This window comes from Bos indicus, chromosome 3 (genome assembly GCF_029378745.1).
Source record: "Bos indicus isolate NIAB-ARS_2022 breed Sahiwal x Tharparkar chromosome 3, NIAB-ARS_B.indTharparkar_mat_pri_1.0, whole genome shotgun sequence".
NCBI lineage: Eukaryota > Metazoa > Chordata > Mammalia > Artiodactyla > Bovidae > Bos > Bos indicus.
Genome location: NC_091762.1, coordinates 11520065 through 11542113, shown reverse-complemented (window position 1 = coordinate 11542113; position 22049 = coordinate 11520065). Strand labels below are relative to the sequence as shown.

The 22049-nt window shown below is 37.8% G+C and overlaps 1 protein-coding gene across 4 annotated transcripts; it reads left to right on the top strand.

Moving 5' to 3' along the window:
- Positions 1–5634: 5634 nt before the first annotated feature.
- Positions 5635–15785, top strand: LOC109578976 (T-cell surface glycoprotein CD1a-like). Of its 4 annotated transcripts, XR_011565229.1 has the most exons (7): positions 5635–6121; positions 6490–6756; positions 7276–7554; positions 7762–8040; positions 8360–8450; positions 8609–8996; positions 9558–11973. XR_011565229.1 is itself a non-coding variant. In XM_070783950.1 (6 exons), coding segments are annotated over exons 1-6 (978 nt in total). In that variant the 5' UTR covers positions 5635–6060; the 3' UTR covers positions 12436–15785. The 4 variants fall into 4 exon arrangements, 3 of the variants coding, with proteins under 3 accessions (XP_070640051.1, XP_019843993.2, XP_019843988.2); XM_070783950.1 differs by lacking the exons at positions 8609–8996; positions 9558–11973 and adding an exon at positions 12435–15785; XM_019988434.2 differs by lacking the exon at positions 8609–8996.
- Positions 15786–22049: the final 6264 nt, after the last annotated feature.

Below are 22049 nucleotides of genomic sequence, written 5' to 3'. Positions count from 1 at the left end.
ACTATAGTGGGCATTCAATAAATAGGATTATTGCTATTACTACTAAATTGGTGGTAGTAAACATAAGTATATCAAATTGTTGTGTTGAACAAAATGTTTATTTGGGTCTTCCTGTAACATCTTTTGGAAAAATATTGAACAAACTTTTTGGCCAAACCAATAAATTAATGATGCTTGGTCTCAATGGGCTGAAGCATAAAGCAATTTTGAATGTCATTTCACCTGTCACTAATAAGGACTAGAAATCCCCCTACCAGTGAAGTCAGTCTCTGTTTCAGGTAGGATTTTAGAACACCAGGGTCCTACTTGAAAAACAGAGGATAATAACACGTATCCTGTCCTGTCTTGCCTCAGTGGGGAGGTGCTGCTGAAGTGTGATAGTGCTTAGTGAATATGAAAGAGCTGTACCATGGTATGGGGTCTGTAGGAATTCTGTATATGGAAAGGAGTCCAGACTGCATGGACACCTCTGCTTAGAGGGCTGACAGTACAAGATAAGCCTGTAAATCTTTGAGAAGTGTGTCTAAAACAAGTCAGATTTTCTCCTCCTTCTCATTTAGATCTCAGGCAGTGATACTGAACTTCCATTTCCTTAGACAGCCCAGGCTTGTCCTCCCAGCTCCCTTTGCTCAAGTGGAGGAGCTTTAGTCCACCACTGAATTATTACTGCCCCAACCCCTTGTTTGAAGGACCTGGAATACCAAGATATTCCATAGGGAAGCATGAGAGTCAGATCTGTGCAGCTAAGGAAATCCTTCCACAAAACTTTTCTTCTGAGCAACTCAGGGGAACAGAGCAATGTGCTAACACGTTTGTTAACAAGAAGTCCAACAAGCTGTTTAGTTGAGCTGGGGAAACCAAAGGGTGAATCCAGGGAACTGTTCCCAGGAGAGGCTGTGCCTATGTAATGAAGCAGAACCTCAACTTCAGTGATTATCAAACTTCAGTGATTATCATTTTCTCTGCAGTGGCCTCTCTCTGCCTGAGTTGAGGAGCAGGGAGCTTTGGGGAGGTCCCAGCTTTCTCCTCATGCCTCCCTCAATTAGTACTAATTGGGAACATAAGAATGCAGAGCAGGATGCAAAAAAAGCAACCCTAGAAAACTGTTCTCCTAGGAGTCCTTTCCCCAGGCCTGTGGGAGATACCAGCCTCGCAGCTCTGCCTCAGCCATGCAGAATTGCATCTATTCCCTATGTTCATAGGAGGCCCTGTGGATGTAGAGCGGGAGTCAGGAGGTCTGAGCTTTAATCGAGGTTCTGCCACTAACTCTCACCCAAAGTGGGTCACACACCTTTCCTGAGCTGTATATATTTTTTAGATTCTAGGTATTTTTGCCAGAAGAATCTTTGCCACAGGAAGTTTTCCTGCACAACTAATTGGCCATAAGACAATTTTGCCATAAGAAAAGAACATAGTGAAAAAGATAAAAAGAAGATAATGAAATATGAAAACAATAAAATTGTAAAAATATTTCATTGTGAAAAGTAAAAGTACAAAAATATCTGAAAACAAATTGATGTAGCTTCATAGTTATAGTTGTATTAGGGTATGTCTTAGAGGAAGCGGTGATATTTCCTTTCTCAAAGTCAATATTAAGGACTCAGGATCTAATACTGGATGTAAGTTGTTTATGATATATATATATATATAAATCCGCCATAAGTCACTTTCAATTTCCCTGGAAATAAAACAAACAGAGGAGGAATGCGGCTGTTTCTTATCAATATATGTAGTGCATATAGTTGCAAGCATATATCTAGATTACATTTAAATTTTCCATCATATGTCCAGTCCTAATATTTCACCAAATTATCTCAGCTGGATTCTGTGCCAAACACCAAAATTTTGTCTACACCATGTTCTCCACTATAAAATAGCAAAAAATAAGCACCATTTTCAAGAACCATATTCATCAGGAATCATATGGTTATTTTTTTGAGACAGGAGAAATCTTATTCTTTTGCTTCCAACTTCAAATGTTGCTTGATACATTTGGTAAATACAGCACTCAAGAACAAGTAATTTTATCTAAATTAGCTAAAGAATTGATAATTAATGCTATTGAAGACTGTGGTGAATTATAGTTTTTTATCTTTAATGCCCAAATTGGTGTATGAACAACTTGTTGTGTGGTGAAACTACTTGCAGAAAAAGTGTTTACAGTGAAAATACTAGATACATTTTTAAAAATATATATGTATCAAGAAAAAAACTGAAAGCAATCCATTCTTGTGTGCCACTGGTGTTCTTTCCACTTTATACGAAAGCAAGTAGCCATGCTTCAGTTGTGTGTTTGGCCCTTTCAGTATTAGACAATCATTCTACAAGAGCTTTTCCTCTCTTTGAGATGTCATGCAGCACAGTTGGTGTCCAGTTTCTGTCCTCAGTACACAAGGAGAGTGATAGATGAGGTGTATTAAAGTGAGCAGAGTTTGCATTTTACCTGGTGCGCACGAGTGGGGTCTTTTCAGAGCTTTGGTGGCTCTCCCGTGTTTCCTATTACCCATGGATTTTCCCTAAGCCTTCCTATCACATTATAAATAACAGTTCATCTAAAGAGCCACTTTTCTTTCAATATCAGTAACATTTGCCTACATAAGTTTTCATTTATTTGTGTTTTATTTATTACAGGGCTGCTATTTTCATAATGTACATGAACAATGTCACAGAACTTTTTTAATTTTTTGGAATAATTATAAGTATCAGTAAAGGAATTGAAAGACAGGATTGCATTTAATAGATAAAATGTTTAGGCAATAATTGAACAAAAGAATCCTGGCATATTTCTAACACTAATGGCAATTTACCTTTGGTATTTATTTTCAGTAGTAAAGACCCAGCTTGAATGTAAATTTTGTATAGTGTAAGTATGAAGAACATAGTGCAACTGTACAGGTAGTCACCAGTTATTGTGATATAATAAATAATTGGGCTATTTTGATGAAGAAAACTTTGTTCATTTGTTTCTACTTTCTAATAGAGAAATTGCCACGATTCCTCTGCTTTTTGACATTTCGTATGACTTTTTTCGGGTGGGAATAAAAAGCTGTGAAATTGTTCAACCTACTTTGTAACCAAAGAAGCAAAGCTGTGTAATGGAGTTTTTTTTTTTTTTTTTTTTATAATGCACATTCTTTATGTATTTTTATTTAGTGTTTTCTCGGTCACAATTTTCTTTGCCGTCTAGCATGATATGCATGACCTATAATCTTTGAACCACTTTCGTACCTCATGTTTTTATCCAGCACTCTTATTGTAATATGTACTAGTCTGTGAACAACGTCAAATAAAAAAGAACGAACAGGTAGTGTGGTGGAGCTGAGCTAGTGTATTATACACTAGTTGTAAAAATAAAAATGAAGTGAGCCATCTTTTTTTCATTTAAAATGGTGTTTTGAATTTCGTATGCAGAAAACGTTTTGTTACATTGCAGATTTTAATGTATTTAATAAATGCAACATGCAGATTAAAAAAATATATATATATATGTAAAATATAGAGATTTAATTTTATGATTAAAAATCCAATTTTATGATTGATTTATTTTATCTTTAATTTTGTGAAGTATCATAAATGATTTGTTTTTTGTTCTGATATACAGGATAACAGCATAAAGAAACAAGACTGTAGTTTCCTTACTTGTACTTAAGGGGAAAAAGTCTACTGAGTATGAAAAAAGCAAAGGGAGAATAAGATCAATATATGCCCCAAGAGACAGCTCACCTCCAAAAAAAAGGGGTGTATTCTGTGTTGTCACACTTATTTGCTCTTTCAGAACATTTAAAACATCATTTTCTTTTTAGGAAGAACAGCATTTCTTCTTAAGAAAAAAAAAAAAAAAGATCAGTTCTGATCACCTGCCTGTGAGTTCATCTCTGCTTTTCTCATACCCGTAGACATGTATGCTACTTATGTCTCATGACTCTGAGTGTACTGAAAAATTGGAACTGCAAGTGAAATTTTTCAGTGTTGATAATACCATAGAAGAACATGCAGTCAGAAAACCTTGGGTTTAAACTCTAATTCCACAAATCAGCAGTTGTAAATTTTAGTTCAGTTTATCAAACCCCTTTTCCCCTCATTTTTAAAACTGAAAAAGTTAATAATACCTACTTTAAGGTTGTTGGGAGAATAGAGATAATTTCTGCTGGCAGATAAGAGGTGCTATAAGAATAAAACTCAACCTTGCTGATTTCTATTATTATCAGCATTATCATTGCACATCTAGTACCTAATAGGACCAAAGAGATAACTCGTAAATCTATAAGAAAAATAGTTATTTGAAGAATTCAACAAAAGGCTAAAAATCCCCAATGAGGTTTAATTCTGTGTCTCCCCAATGAGGTTTAATTCTGTGGCTCTTCAGAAGTCCTGCAATCACTCACAGACTGAACTGATTAAAAGTAGTCAGAAACACTTCTGAAACTGACTCAACTCATTAGTTATCTTTGAGAATCTGAAGTTTTCTGACTAGGGGCAAGCAGATCAGAGCATTTCTTTTAGTCATAATCTAAAATGGGATCATATCTAGAAACATATGGGACCTCAATTATTGCATACTAGACTTAATAAGTTATTTGGAAAAATCAGGGTGCATGACAAAGTTCCCTAATCAAAGCCGGGTACAGTGAGGAGATTCAGTTAATGTTAAACTTCTATCTTCTCCTTTAGAAATGTGAGACTACAAGAATCCTTATCACAGTGTGATCACTTTTCATCTCACAGTACTCACAGTACTGCTTATAAGTTCTGGTCTTCCTGTATGTTCTATTGAAAATACATATTTAATTGACTTTAAATACCAGAAAACAGTTTTTTAAAGACAATGTGTAGAGCAGTTTTTGGAGAAGGCAATGGCACCCCACTCCGGTACTCTCACCTGGAAAATCCCATGGATGGAGGAGCCTGGTAGGCTGAAGTCCATGGGGTCGCTAAGACTCGGACACGACTGAGTGACTTCACTTTCATGCATTGGAGAAGGAAATGGCAACCCACTCAAGTGTTCTTGCCTGGAGAATCCCAGGGATGGGGGAGCCTGGTGGGTTGCTGTCTATGAGGTCACACAGAGTCGGTGCGACTTAGCAGCAGCAGAGCAGTTTTAGGTTCACAGTAAAATTGAGTAGAAATCACAGGCTACCTTATAGCTCCTGCCCCAACAGGTGCACTGCCTCCCAGATCATCAACATCCCCCACCAGACTGATACATTTGTTACAATTGATGAACCTACACTGACACCTCACTATCACCAAAATTCATAAGTTACATCATTATCACCAAAGTACAACAAAGGTGTATATTCTATGGGTTTGGACAAATATGGAATGATATATATCCACCATGACAGTATATTTTAGTATAGTTTCACTTCCCTAAGAATACAACTGCTGCAACTCTTTGTCTCCTACTGCCTAGACCCTAGCAACCACTGATTGTTTACTGTCTACATACTTGATTCTTCCCTAAGAATGATGGAGAATTGGTGTCAGTTTATACTGTTTCTTCAAAGCAATCATAAGGAATTCTGAAAAAGCTAATAAAGCAACCAATAAGAAGTCAGAGATGTGAATGAGGTGGGGTGAGGGTAAGAAAGAGGAAGAGAATAGTTGAGAAGATATTCAAAAAGGCAAAAGGAGGACTGTGTGACAGAGAAGAGCAGGGGCATGAGAACATTAGCTAGGTCGCTGGGAAGACATTTAGTTTCACAGTTTTATTATATGAATGAAGGGAAAAGTGACTTCTATCCACTGACTTTTCAGTGCCATATAAAGCTTGGTCCATAGAAGTTAGACTAGGGGAAGGTAAACAGGATGGAATCTGGTGACAGGAAGAGAAGCTGGAAGTCAGATAGGACAGTCAGAACTGGAAGGGTAATGAGCATCTGAGTAGGTGGCCCAGGGTTTAGGGAAGGAGCAGATTTTTCTTTTTTCAGATGTTGACTAAAGGGAAGTTTTGCCTGTTGGTAGGAGAAGGAAGTCAGAATAGAGGTATTGTGGGGTAGGTTTGTTTAGAACAGAAATCAAAGACTGACGTTTCTGAGAGAAAGAACATCTGCAAGTGAGATGCTGTTTCTGCAAATTGCATTGCTCCTGTCTCTTCTCCCATGTGGTGACAGTGAGAATGGTAAGAATTCTGTTCAAAAAGACATGTGTGTGTATGTATGCGCGTGTGTGTGTGTGCATGCATGCAGCCGGGCACATCCACCTGTTTGAGCTTGTGTGTGTGAATGTGTGGTATGCATGTGTGTATAGAGTGGTTTCCCCAACCTAGAGATCGAGAATATCAGCCTAGTTTCATTCCAGTATCACTGACTCCAGGTCCACGGCTCTTTTGAAGGTTGTCTACTATGTATGGGTCTGTGGGGCTGCCAAATGTTTGCTGAGGTATCTTGCTTTTCCCCTAAATTCTGGGTTTCCTGTCTTTGGCACCTTTCTTTCTCTGTTTTCTCTCCTTTCCAGTGCCCCTTCTCATTCTCTTTGTTCTTTTCCTAGACTTCCAGGAGCCAATCACTTTCAAAATCATTCGGATCTCATCATTTTATAGCCAATTCTTTGCACAAAATCTGGGCTCAGCTTGGTTGGATGAGTTGCAGACTCATGCCTGGGACAACAACTCTGACAGAGTCATTTACCTGCGTCCTTGGTCCAAAGGCAACTTCAGTAATGAGGAGTTGATGGACGTGGAAAATGTACTTCATACATTCTTCATTAGACTTGGTCAGGTACTTCACAACCATGCCAGCCAATGGCAGCTTCAATGTAAGTTCAGTTCCCTCAATGGGGGTTGGTGATATGGTGCAAGTTATGATGTGTGTGTGTGTCTCAGTGAGTTTCTTCTTTCTCTAATAAGCAGCCTCCATCAATTCTGAGCCTTACCAGGCACTCTCATCTTCCTCATTCCTTAATTCACTTATTAAAGTGTGATTTTATCCCCCATTCAATCGCTTTAGTGATCAGTCTGTATATTCACTATAACTTACAGCGTTCTACTTATCCTACATTATTATAATCCCAAATCTCTCACACTAAGTCCTTCCTTTTTTTTTAACCCACATAGTTTACAATGCCTTCTTCAAATACTTTGCCCCTCATGCCATTCATCTCTTTCTGCATCTCCAACCAGTTCCCAATCTCTGAACTTCCAATCAAACTAAATTTTACTCTATTCCCTCAAATTTTGTAAAATCCTCCCTTATGCTTCTATCATATTTTAATTACTCATTTTATTTTATTTTTCCTACTCCTTCTTTCTTCTAATTTAGAACTTTTCTTCCCCAGATCCCTTTGAACTGCAGATAGCAGGTGGCTGTGAGATGCACATCAGAGATGCCTCAGTAGGCTTTGTGCGAATCGGTTATCAAGGATCAGACTTCCTAAGCTTCCAGAAAGATGTATGGGTACCCTCTCCAGAGGGTGGAATTAGTGCTCAGTTTGTCTGCACACTATTCAATTTGTACCGAGGCACCCAGGAAATAATACACAAGCTGCTCAGTGACACCTGCCCACGTTTCCTCTTGAGTCTTCTTGATGCAGGAAAGGCATATCTCCAGAGACAAGGTCAGACCTGCACCCTTCCTCCACAAATTTTCTGTTCTAAAAATCATACCTTCTCATTTTGCTAACAAAGAGCCAAGTGGGGGAGGTGATAACGTTTGACAGATTGCTAACAGTGGGAAAAGTATGTCCATCTAAACTGACATGAAACTTTGAACCTCTGAATCTGCATTAGAGTCCTCATCTGACTATCTTCCCTGTCGTCTGCAGTACGACCAGAGGCCTGGCTGTCCCCGGGCCCCAGTCCTGGCCCTGGCCAACTGATGCTGGTTTGTCACGTCTCTGGCTTCTACCCAAAGCCCATTTGGGTGATGTGGATGCGGGGTGAGCAGGAGCAACAGGGCACTCAGAGAAGTGACGTCTTGCCTAACGCTGATGGGACATGGTATCTTCGGGTTTCCTTGGATGTGGAAGCCAGTGAGGCATCTGGCCTGAGTTGCCGGGTGAGGCACAGCAGTCTAGGAGGCCAGGACATCATCCTCTACTGGGGTGAGGAAAAACTGGGGCCCCGCCGGGATGGGAATAGGTGGTCCTCAAGCAGACTAAGAGAGTCAGGTGAAAAATTGGGGATTCTAGGCAGTCCAGACCCAAAAGGAATAAAAATAAGAAATATGGGAGTTGAAAACGAGAGCCCCATAGATATAGGAAAGGAGGTTAGATGGAGTCATCTCTGAGGAGGGATAAGAGAGGAAATAGGGAAGAAGGAGATTGTTGAGGCAGACACTTGAATAACAAAGGGAAAGCATGGAAGTGCAGCAAAACAGTGAGTGGGTTCGAGAAGACACCCTTGTGTGCACCCCGCCCACAGATCATCACAGCTCCACTGCCTGGATCATCTTGGCAATGATTGTGCCCCTGGTCCTCCTGGCAGGTCTTGCATTTTGGCTTAGGAAGAGCTGGTGAGTTCTTTGTGTCCTGCCTTCCCCCCAGTTCCCATGTGTCTGCCCGCCTGTTTTTCTCTCTCTTCTCATTCTTCTCCTCCCAGCCCCTTTCCTTCTTTCCCCTCATTTCTCACCTCCACCTCATGTAGAATGACTTCAATCTCTGTTCCCATCAGGACTTGCTGTAAACCTTCAAACACACTTCTCCCTTTGGAAAGAGGTCCCAGCAGCCCAGGAACCTAGGACGCATGATGATGGTTTTTCCACTCTATTTGTACAACTTCTTTAGATGCTGCTTTTTTCCTGCTGAATGATCAGCTGTTAATACAAGCAATAACAAGTGTAATTTTGCCAGATTTGTTGTTCTAACCTAGGTTTGGGACTTAAAAATTCATAATTTAAATTCTGAATGGAATACAGTCCTAGGATCCTTCACATACTCAAATGTCAATGGATCATTAGGCTTATTTCAGATGTCACTTCATCCAAAGGGCCTTTCCTGATTCACCAGTGAAAGCTGTCTCTGCCTCGTCTGAATTCCCAGCAAAATTTAACTGGACTTTGGTAAATCTCCTCCTCACTTCAGATCCTTTGTGGCCACTGTCTAGTTCTCTTTCTCCCTTCAAGTTTTTAAGCTCTTGAGAACAAAGTTCACAAAATGTCTTACCTGTGTGTGATATGTTCTCCATAAAAATCTGTGTTAAATTTATTTCAATGTTATAGCCTTTTAAACTTCTATTTCTTTCCTGCTATTTTGTAGTAGTTGAGACATCTGATGCTCTTCTGACTAAAGTCCTTCTCACTTGACCAAGAAATTTCAAAAATTTCTAGTTCCTTAGCGATTTCTCTGAGCTCCTGAGGAAAAACAGAGTTTTGCCTCTGACAATTCTAATTATTTAACTCTACAGACCTATTGGGATGAAGTGTTGCTCCAAGTATTCTAAACAGAAAGAGGAAGGCAGAATATAGACCCTTATTTTCAGGGTGGTTCATGGATGAGAACCAGAATTATCATCTTGGAAATTGTTATAAATATTGGGTCTTGGATCTCTTCTTAGACATCATGAATCATAATTTGCATTTTAGCAAAATCAGAAGGGGTTCATAGTTGCCTTTAAATTCCAGGAGCACTTACATGAGTGATGCCTGAGAAGTACTGGTGGGAGTATTTCCCTGAAGAGAAAAGAAAAGTCAAGCAAAAAGAACAAGAGTATTGATCCTCAGGACTGAGGATCAAGGCAAGAGTCTTGATCAAGGCAAGGAGATTACATAAAACATATTCTTGTTATTCATGATGTTGTGTTAAATTTACAGGAAATGCTGATTTAGTGAAAATTGAGCCATTGCTTCTAGGGCAAATGCAGGGTTTGGTTCCAATGAGCTTCTGGTCACAATATTTTTCATCAGCTAATAAATACATAGCTTTATGTGTGATTCTGCAAATATATATATTTCAAAATAATCTATTAATTATATACAGTATTTCTTAATGATAAAATACCAGCCAAGTGTTTAATCTTTTCTTGGTCTTGGGTAACACTATCATAAATTTCTTTGACTTTCAGCCATACCACTGTGCTGTCCACTATACTTTTAAAAACAACAACAAAAAAAAGGAAACAAACAAAAATCAGTCACACCTCAAGAATCCACAAATCTAGCTCTTTCCCCATCTCTTCAGGAGCTTCATCATAACATTGTAGATGTTACTTTAATGCTTTCTGGAGTGGCTCCACTTACTAATCAATAAATTTCCTTCCGTTTTCCTGGATTTACTGCACTGTTGATTCATTAACACTGAACTCATGGCTCACAATCCTACAATGTGCACTTGAACAAAACTTTATCTACATGTGTGTTTTCTTCATAAGACATGTCCCAACCTTTCTGTGCTTAGGAACACCAGACAACACTTCAACATTTTGCCTTAGGACTGTTTTAAACAGCAACATCACCATCAAAGAGCACAGATGCACAGGAAATGTGGCCTAAGTAGATGGTGGAAAGCATATGTTTACAGTTTTAGACCTGAAAAATGCAGGGAGTCACCTTTCTCGTCTGGGAACTTGTGAGGCAGGTGGTATTTCGTACCACTCTGCACACATCCATGAATGACTGTGAAAGCATTGTGAGTATTTATTTGAGCATTAAAAATAAATTTTAGCAGACAGATAAATAAGCACATGCAGAATTGGTGAATAGTGAAGATAGACTCTTTATGACTAATAAGCGAAATTGGCAGTGTGAGTTGAGAAAGCCATGGAGAGACTTCAGTTATTTTAGGATTTATTGATCAATTCAACAAATAATTATTAAGCACTTATCTTGCATCAGGAGCAAATTGAGCATAAAGTAGTAGGGGAGAGAAATATCACCACTGTGTTCTGAGCTGAAAATTTTTGCCTTGCTAGTTTGTATGTCTTTTTGGGAAAAATATCTGTTTAGGTCTTCTTCCTATTTTTTTGTAAATTGGATTGTTTAATGATACTGAGTTGTATGAAATGTTTGTGTATTCTGATTAACCCCTCACTGGGTCATGTCATTTGCAAATAAGCGCTCCCATTTAGGGTAGGTTGTCTTTTCATTTTGTTCATGGTTTCCTGTTCTGTGCAAAAACTTTTGTTTAATTCGGTCCTGTCTGTTTATTTTTGCCTTAGTTTCCATTGTCTCAGGAAACAAAGGAAATATTGCTGCAGTTTATGTCAAAGAGTGTTCAGCCTGTTTTTTTCTAGGAGTTTTATGGGTTTTTGTCTCATATTTAGGTCTCATTCCATTTTATTTTTGTGTATGATGTGAGACAATATTCTAATTCCATTTTATTTACATTTATCTAGCTTTCCAAGTACCACTTATTATAGAGGCTTCCTTTTCCTTATTGTATATTCTTGCTTCCTTTGGAGTAGATTAATTGACCATGGGTTTAATTCTGGGGTCTCTATTCTGTGCCATTGATCTTTGTGTCTCTTTTTCTATCAATATCGTATTGTTTTGATTACCATAGCTTTGTAATGTATTCTGAAGTCAAGAGGGCTTCTATGGTGACTCAGACAGTAAAGAATCTGCCTGCAATGTAGGAGACCGGGGTTCAGTCCCTGGGTTGGGAAGATCCCCTGGAGAAGGAAATGGCAACCCACTCTAGTATTCTTGCCTAGAGAATCCCAAGGACAGAGGAGCCTGGCAGGCTCCATACAGTCCACATGGTTGCAAAGAGTTGGACACAACTGAGTGACTGATGCTTTCACTTTCACTTCACTGAAATCAAGGAGCATAAATACCTCCAGCTCTTTGTCAAGACTGTTTTGGCTATTTGAGGTCTTTTGTGCTATGATTCATAGGGTCGCAAAGAGCTGGACACAACTGAGCGACTGAACTGAACTGAACTGACTGGTGTTTTCATACTTGAAATTATTTGTTCTAGTTTCATGAAAAAATTCCATTGGTACTTTATAGAGATTGCATTGAAATTGTGCAGTGCCTTGGGTAGTGTGGTCATTTTACCAATATTAATTTTTCCAAGCAATAAACATGGTATATTCTCCTATCTGGTTGTGTTGTTTACAATTACTTTCATCAGAAACAGCATCACATTTTATAATAACATACAGAAACATAAGAATGTGGGGAAGAGAAGAGAATGGGGATAAGTCAATCAATCAAGCCATTTACAGAGGAAGTCTGCTCAGACCAAATGATATCCATGAATCACAAATGGAGAATAATTCAACAATGCACTAATGATTCTAAAGGCAAAATACAACACAACAAAACAACAGTTGGAAAATGTTTAATGATGCTGTATAGAATAGAGACTGAATTCGTATTTGCTCAGTTGCTAAGTTGTGTCTGACTCTTTGTGACCCCATGAACTGAAGCATGCCAGGCCTCCCTGTCCTTCACCATCCCCCAGAGTTTGCTCAAACTCATGTCCATTGAGTTGGTGATGCCATTCAACCATCTTATTCTCTGTTGCCCTCTTCTCCTTTTGTCTTCAATCTTTTCCAGAGCCAGGATCTTTTCCAACGAGTGGGATCTTTGCATCAGGTGGCCAAAGTATTGGAGCTTCAGCTTCAGCATCGGTCCTTCCAATGAACATTCAGGGTTGATTTCCTTTACGATTTACTGGTTTGATCTCCTTGCTAGTCAGGCATCTCTCAAGAGTCCTCTCCAGCACCACATTTTGAATTAGGATAATGGGTTTCCTAATAGGCAGTATCTTAATAGGGAAAACAAACACAAAACTACGCAATATTGTTAGTTTTATAGCAAACTCCCTGGTGGCTCAGATGGTAAAGTGTCTCCCTGGAGTGCAGGAGACCTGGGTTCGATTCCTGGGTCGGGAATATCCCCTGGAGAAGGAAATGGAAACCCACTCCAGTATTCTTGCCTGGAGAATTCCAGGGACAGAGGAACCTGGTAGAGTCCATGGGATCACAAAGAGTTGGACACGACTGAGAGACTGCACTTCATGCAATAGTTTGCATAGTTTTATAGCAAAACTATGCAATAAAATACTTTTATATCTACGAAAAGTATTGAAATATCTGCGACCTCAAGACTCTCTGATTTAAAATGTTAAGGTTTTTGCAATCATTAAAGTTATAAATGGGGGTTCCTTGGTAGCTCAGATGATAAAGAATACACCTGCCAATGCTGGAGACCTGAGTTCGAACCCTGGGTTGGGAAGATCCCCTGGTGGAGTGAATGGATACCCACGCCAGTATTCTTGCCTAGAGAATTTCATGGACAGAGGAGCCTGGCAGGCTAGAGTCCGTGGGGTGGCAAAGAGTAGGACATGACTGAGCAACTAGCACTTTCACACTTTCACAAAAGCTCTAGATAGGGATACATTTCTATATTTTACCACTTGGTGACAGTAGAGATTAAAACAAAGCTTCAGCTACTTAATACTGGAATTTTCAGAAGGCCTCCAAATCATACTACTTAAATTCACAGTAACTTGTTAGCTCTAAAAATAATTAAAAATTACTTATAAAACTTGCACATAATATTGAAAGTATGTCAGCTATAATATGGAAATAGAATCCAAGGGAATATGTGGCCGGTAAAACAAGCTAACCCCAAGAAGGATTAACTTATAAAAGAAAGTGTCATGGTACCCTATGCATAGGCTATATGTGGGTCATGGATTATTAGAGGACTACAAGATGAGTGAGACTGATCAATTACATAGTCACAGAGTCTAGAAGAAACAGACAAATATGTTGTTCAGTAAAGACAGCTCTTCCTGGTCCTGAGGCCTCAAGGAAATTTCTTTTGTCAGTTTCCATAGAGAAGAAACTGTTTGGTTCAGGGAACAATATTCTTAGGAAAGTTCTTTCAGTAAACTTCATGAGGTTCACAGGCCTGTTGGTTTGTAGTCTCAAAGTAGGGGGAGCATATCAGTCTAAAATACATTAAAAATTAAATGGAGAAAATAACTCTATGCAGCACATAGGATCTGGTTCACCTGTGCAGTTCTTTGATGCTCTGGAAAATTCAATAGAAGATCTTACATAACCTACAGAAATGAGTAGACTGTAAGTCTTCCATAAATATTGTTTATGTAGAAATAATTTGAATCTTTTTAAGCAACAGAGACTTTTAGATTGTTACTCGAATATATACCATATGTATGACAGTTTTATATAATCTGATAAATGCAGAGTAGTAACTTTAATCAGTGGAGTTGTAGGTGGAATTTGCAATTGGCAATTTCTTGTAACTTTTGGAGATCACTCATGGCCTGTTGTTTGAATCTCAAGTTTGCTCCCAGGAGGCTGGTAGTACTTGTAGCAAGGACCAAGATTCTTCTCAAGATATAATTTGGCTCTGCTCTAATATAAAGGCACTTGTTGGCCTACCTGCAACTCTGTCCATTCCCAATGCACAGCAATTTCCACTTCAGAGAGAATACTAGACAGAACTTGAGAAAGGGAAATATTTAAAATGAGGATGAGCCTTAATTTTGATCTAAAGTGTCCTAAGTAAAACATCCATGGTCTTTGAAAAAGTGATCTATATCCAGATGACCTATTTAAGTCAAATTGTTAACTTATGTCCCTAAATTGACAGTTGAATTGCCAAATGGTGCTATATGGCAAAGACCACTGATTTTTTTCATGAAATCTATTTTGCACTTCCTCCAGAATAAATCAACTGCTTAATCATTAGCTGGACAGAATAAAATTATATATCTCACCACCTTTTTAACTGGTTGTGGTTATGTGACTGTGCTCTCAAGTCAATGCAATTTGACAACTTTTGCAAAGGGATCTGAAGTATTGGAAGGTGGTGAGTGTGCTCAGCTTTTTCCTTTCTCTTTATTGTCAGCATAATATGGGTTTGATGGATGGACCTCTGGCATCCGTTTCAGAGAATGGGATTGCCTTTGGAGTGAGGCTCAGGCATGGTAAAGGACAAAACAAAACAAAGCAAAACAAAAATACCCACCAAAAAAAAAAAAAAACCCTCAAAGCAAAAGAGGAAACTGGAACCAACTCTGTAACAATGAAATGACATAACAAATCTGAATTGGTTACTTCTAGTCTTTTCACAAGAGAAATTTATCTTTTTTTTTTTTTTAAATATCTGTATCTTTTAAAAGATATTTCTTCCATTTTAATTTTCTGTTACTTGGAGTCAAATTTGATCCTAACTAATCCAGAATGTTAGCTAAATATCAATTTAAAGTTAATAATTTTGGTTTATGAAAGGTTTACCTATAACTCTTTACTTTTTTTTCATTGTATTGACACATATGCATTATTTATTTTTTGCTAAGAGTAAATAAAAATTTTGACAATAGCACCCATGTTATTTGTATATAAGTTCATTTTTATCTATAAATTTTCTAAGGCAAGGAAGCAAATGCAATCATCATCTGAAATTTATATGAAATTGCTATTTACATGTGCACCCATGGCTGATTCATGTCTATGTACGGCAAAAACCACCACAGTATTGTAAAGTAATTATTCTCCAATTAAAAATTAATTAATTTGAAAAAAGAAATCATAGTAAACTTCTAGGAAAATGATAGAGTGAAATATTTAATAATTCATTTCACTGAGATAAATCCAAAGTACAAAAAGTAATTTTTCTACATCGAATCTACTAGGGAGGTTTAACTTACACACAAAAACCAAAGAAGATCTATAAGATACATAGAAAGTTGGGGTAAAATTTTACCATACATTCTCACTCATTTTGAATAAAATGAAAGGTTGGTGTCTGTAGTTTAGAAGAATAAATTCAATGCAGGAAAGAATTAACAAAGGCTTCTGGAACCTTTGTTGTAACTATAGAGAAAAAATTCTTGTGAAAATGAAGAATAAATTAATATATGAAAGATCATCCTTAGTCTTGCTATGTTGTTTCATGTCTAAGTGCTTTGCTGATGCTGGTTTCCCTACCCAGGCTGCATTCTATCTACCAAGGTCTATTGCGGAAACTTACATTCAACATTTAATGGTCAATGTAAATATCACCCTTTCAGTGGGACCTTAACAAGATGACAGAGTAAAAGGACCTTGAGTTCATCCCCTGTCAGGAGCACATCAAAATCACAACTAACTGCTGAACAACCATCAGTAAAAAAGACTACCGAACCTACCAAAAAAGATATTCTATATCCAAAAACATAAAGAAGAAACCCAACAAAATGGTAGGGAGGGCATCCTTGTGACATAATCAAATGCCACACTTCCCAAGTGGAAAACCTACAACCTGGAGAACAATTATATCACAGAAGTTCTCCTTCAGGATAGAGAGCATTAAGTTCCACATCAGGATGCCCAGCCTGGGGATCTGGCCTTGGGAGGAAGAGGCTCCAGAGGATTTGGTTTTGAAGGCTAGTGGGGCTTGAATGCAGGTGCTCCATAGGAAACAGAAACTTTACTCTTGAAGGGTGAATGCAAGGTCTCATGCATACCAGGACCCAAGGGAAAAAGCAATGGCTTTATAGGGGCCCAGGCCAGACCTGCCAACTGGTTTTAGAGGGTCTCATGGGGAGGTGGGGGCAGCTGTGGCCCAGTGTGGGGACAAAGACGCTGGTGGTGGAGGTACTGAAGAATATTCATCTGTGAGCTTTCCTGGAAGCCACCATTTTGGCGTTAAGACTTGGCCCCACCCAACAGCCTTTAGGTTCCATTGCTGAGATGTCTCAGGCCAAACAATCAACATGAGAGAAACACAGCTTCATCCATCAGCAGACAGGCTGCTTATAGACTTCCTGAGCCCATGGCACTTCTAGCCTTGCCGCTTGATGCAGCCCTGCCCACCAGAGGGCAAAGACTCACCTCGATTCACCAATGGGTAGGCACCAGTCCCTCCCATGAGGAAACCTGCAAAAGTGTCTAGACCAGCCTCACACACCTTAGGGCAGACATCAGAAACAAAACCCCTACAAACCAGCAACCTGCAGAACCAAGTTCTGCGAACACAGATCAGAACTTTCCTTGGCATCAGCTGGTACCTGGCCCTTGGGTGATGAAAGGATAGTGTACTTATGGAACATATAATGCATCTGTTATAGAAGACCACTTCTCCCAGGTCAAGAAACATAATTAACCTTCCACAGATATTAAAATGCAAGTAGAAATTTAGACAAAAAGAGATGGAAGGAAGAATATCCTACAAATAAAAATACTCTATGCAACAAGACTCTCATTCAGATTTTACAGAAAAAGTAAAAGCATACATGCAAAATCTAAAAGAATTTGGCACCACCAAACAAGCTTTACAACAAATGCTAAAAGAACTTCTATAAGCAGAAAAGAAAAGGCCACAATTAGAAACAAAATAGTTATGAAATGGGAAACCTCACGGAAAAGGCAAACATACAGTAAAGATAGAAAATCATCTACACACAAATATTTAAACCAGTAACTGTGAGAAGGGAGGGTACAAATGCAGGATGTTTGAAATGCACTTGAAATTAAGAGATCAGCAACTTAAAACAACCATATGTGTGTATGTGTGTGTACATAAAATAAATGGGGGCTCTGGGGCTACTATGTCAAAACCTCATGGTAACTACAAATCAAAAATCTATAATAGACAAACACACAAAAGAAAAAGGAATCCAAATGCAACACTAAAGATAGTCATCAAATTGCAAGAGAAGAGGACTAAAGAGTAAGGTAGAAAAAAGACCTATAAAAAAAAAAATACAAAACAGTCATCAAACTGGCAATAAAAACATACTTATTGATAATCACCTTAAATATAAGTGGATTAGATACTTCAACCAAAATTCATAGACTGGCTGAATGGATAAAAACACAAGGCTTGTATATACACAAGAGACCCACTTCAGATCTAGAGACACAAACTGACTGAAAGTGAGGACATAGAAAAAGATATTCCATGTAAATGGAAATCAGAAAGCTGGAGTAGCAATACTTAGATAAAATAGACTTTAAAATAAAGACTATTACAAGAGACAAAGAATGACACTGCATAAGCGCCGAAGAATTGATGCTTTTGAACTGTGGTGTTGGAGAAGACTCTTAAGAGTCCCATGGACTGCAAGGAGATCCAACCAGTCCATTCTGAAGGAGATCAGCCCTGGGATTTCTTTGGAAGGAATGATGCTAAAGCTGAAACTCTAGTACTTTGGCCACCTCATGCGAAGAGTTGACTCGTTGGAAAAGACTCTGATGCTGGGAGGGATTGGAGGCAGGAGGAGAAGGGGACGACAGAGGATGAGATGGCTGGATGGCATCACTGACTCGATGGACGTGAATCTGAGTGAACTCCAGAAGTTGGTGATGGACAGGGAGGCCTAGCATGCTGCAATTCATGGGGTCGTGAAGAGTCGGACACGACTGAGCGACTGAACTGAACTGAATGATCAAGGAATCAATCCAAGAAGAAGATATAGCAATTGCAAATATATATCTACCCAGCATAGGTGCACCACAATATATGAGGCAAATATTAACAGACCTAAAAGGAGAAATTGGCAGTAACATAATAATAGTGGGTGACATTAACATGCTTTGCCCATTAATAGACAGAGCATCCAGACAGAAAGGAGATACATGCCTTAAAGAGCATATTAGAATAGATAGACTCTACTGATATTTATTGAGCATTCTATCCAAAAGCAGCAGAATACACTTTCTTCTCAAGAGCACATGGAACATTCTCCAGGACTGATCACATGCTGGGCCATGAAACAAACCTCAGTAAAGCTAAGAAAATTGAAATCATATCAAGGATCTTTTCTGATTGCTATAAAAATAATTGATCACAATGCTATGAGATTAGAAATCAACTACAAAAAGAATCCCTACAAAAACACAGGCATGTGGACACTAAACAAAGGGCATCTAAACAACCAATGAAATCAAAAAGAAATTCAAAAAGTTTCTAAAGACAAAGGAAAATAAGAACTTGATGACATAAAACCTATCAGTTCAGTTCAGTTCAGTTCAGTTGCTCAGTTATGTCTGACTCTTTGCGACTCCATGAATCGAGCATGCCAGGCCTCCCTGTCCATCACCAACTCCTGGAGTTCACTCAAACTCACATCCATTGAGTCTGTGATGCCATCCAGCCATCTCATCCTCTGTGGTCCCCTTCTCCTCCTGCCCCCAATCCCTCCAGCATCAGAGCCTTTTCCAATGAGTCAACTCTTTGCGTGAGGTGGCCAAAGTATTGGAATTTCAGCTTCAACATCAGTCCTTCCAATGAACACCCAGGACTGATCTCCTTTAGGATGGACTAGTTGGATCTCCTTGAAGTCCAAGGGATTCTCAAGAATCTTCTCCAACACCACAGTTCAAAAGCATCAATTCTTTGGGGCTCAGCTTTCTTTATAGTCCAAATCTCACATCCATACATGACCACTGGAAAAACCATAGCCTTGACTAGACAGACCTTTGTTGGCAAAGTAATGTCTACAGAGTTACAAACTTAACATCCAGAATGAGTGTTTTTATTCTTTGTAAAAATTTACCAACAGTCGTTTGACCCGTGCTTACTTTATTCTTATCATATAATTTATAAAATATTTTTTCTATGCCTTGGTGAATTTTCATAATTCTTTCTAAGTTTGAATCAGGTTCCAACATTTTATACTTGTTTTCAGTTTTGGGGAGTATCTCTGAAATTTCCTTAAAACTGAAGTCTTCCACAGGCATAACTTCATTTGAGACACGTTCATCAATTTTATAACAACCATTCTCCTCATTTATGTTGATAAGTTCCTCTATCTGGGTTCATATCTATAATTTCTCAACCAGTGGCAATATCCATCTTCTTCAGGCCAGCTATTTCTTCAATGACTTCGTTAACATTCAGTTCAAATCTCATTTCCAGCATTTTCATTTTTATATTTGTTGGTCAATTCATTGTTTTATTATTATTCATTTAATATGTCACAGAATTTATTATTGAAATACAAGGAAACAATCAAGCATACCCTTTGATGTCTGTTCATGGAAAGGAATAATACTCAATGATAAACTTTGTGAAGGGTTGTGATTTGTCAGTGATATCATTAGTTATTGATTGCATGCTTATTTATTATTTCCATAGTGATTATTTCAATAGTGATTATGGATTATTTAGTTATTTCCATAGTGATTCATAGTGATTTGTCAGTGATATCATTAGTTATTGATTGCATGCTTATTTATTATTCCATAGTGATTATTTCCATAGTGATTATGGATTATTTAGTTATTTCCATAGTGATTCATGAAACTAAAAATTAGTAATTTTGTACTTTACTTACATTTAATATAATGTGGCAACTGAAATTTGAGCCATGCTGTTGGGGAATTGGTGTTATTTAAAGAAACCCTGGTAACTAAAATTTGTGTGTATTGAAAGTGTGCGAAACAAGCATTACCTATATTAGACAAAAGAAGACTGCATTATCTGTGGATCCCTAAATTTTCCTTGTTTTTTTGCTTCTGCCAAGTGACCAGCTTAGAGCCACTTCTTTGTTGTTGTTGTAAGATAGCTAAGACTTATAAGACATGAGAGAAATGACAGTAAACTTCAGGTTTTTTAAAAGTTGACAAATACCAGAAATATATTATTCAGAAAAATAAGATAATTTTGAAATTAACATAGACATACCTCTAATAGTATATCCCCTACATGTTTAGCTACATGCTTTTTGATTGCCTTTTATGATAGCAATTTGTTATATCATTTTCTCCAGGAAACGAAAAGATCATTCAGTCTGTCTCTAGCATAAATTGATCAGATTTGTTTTTCTTTTTTATTGATTGTTTAGAACTCCTTTTTCGTTTCACAATTTATTGCTACCAATGTAAATTTTAAAATTTGTTTTAAGACTATGTTTTAGAGCAGTTTTTAGGGATACAAGGAAATTGAGAGGAAAGTGTACAATTTGCCCATACATACTCATTTCCTCACCATCATCAACATCACTTTCAATATGGCGCTTTTTTTTTTTTACCAAGGATAATCTACATTGACACATCATAATCACCCAAAGTCCACAGCTTACCTCAGAATTCACTCTTGGTGTTGTATATTGCATGGGTTTGGATAAATGTATCCTTCATTTAATATTGTAAAGAGAATTTTCACTGTCATAAAAATTCTCTGCACTCTATTCATCCTTTCTTGCCTAGAACCACTTATTAATATTAGTTTCCTGAGTTGGGCATTTCAAATTGAGTGAATATTATTCAATGTTAAATTCATGTGAAGGAAAACCTGCGATCATGTTTTTTCTAAGAATAATTTAAAAAAAAATTCTAGCTAGAGCATAAAGTAACCACAAGATTTCTTTTTATCTTCCTGTTTAGTAGGGTGGGTTTTTTTTTCTGGTCCAGTCTTACTGAGGATGTAATAGAAAATCTAATCAATGAATATAGCAAAGTTGCAGGATATAAAATCAACACACAGAAATCCCTTGCATTCCTATACACTAATAATGAGAAAATAGAAAGAGAAATTAAGGAAACAATTCCATTCACCTTTGCAATGAAAAGAATAAAATACTTAGGAATATATCTACCTAAAGAAACTAAAGACCTATACATAGAAAACTATAAAACACTGGTGAAAGAAATCAAAGAGGACACTAATAGATGGAGAAATATATCATGTTCATGGATTGGAAGAATCAATATAGTGAAAATGAGTATACCACCCAAAGCAATTTATAGATTCAATGCAATCCCTATCAAGCTACCAATGGTATTCTTCACAGAGCTAGAACAAATAATTTCACAATTTGTATGGAAATACAAAAAACCTCGAATAGCCAAAGCAATCTTGAGAAAGAAGAATGGAACTGGAGGAATCAACCTACCTGACTTCAGGCTCTACTACAAAGCCACAGTCATCAAGACAGTATGGTACTGGCACAAAGACAGAAATATAGATCAATGGAACAAAATAGAAAGCCCAGAGATAAATCCACGCACCTATGGACACCTTATCTTTGACAAAGGAGATAAAGATATACAATGGATTAAAGACAATCTCCTTAACAAGTGGTGCTGGGAAAACTGGTCAACCACTTGTCAAAGAAAGAAACTAGAGCACTTTCTAACACCATACACAAAAATAAACTCAAAATGGATTAAAGATCTAAATGTAAGACCAGAAACTATAAAACTCCTA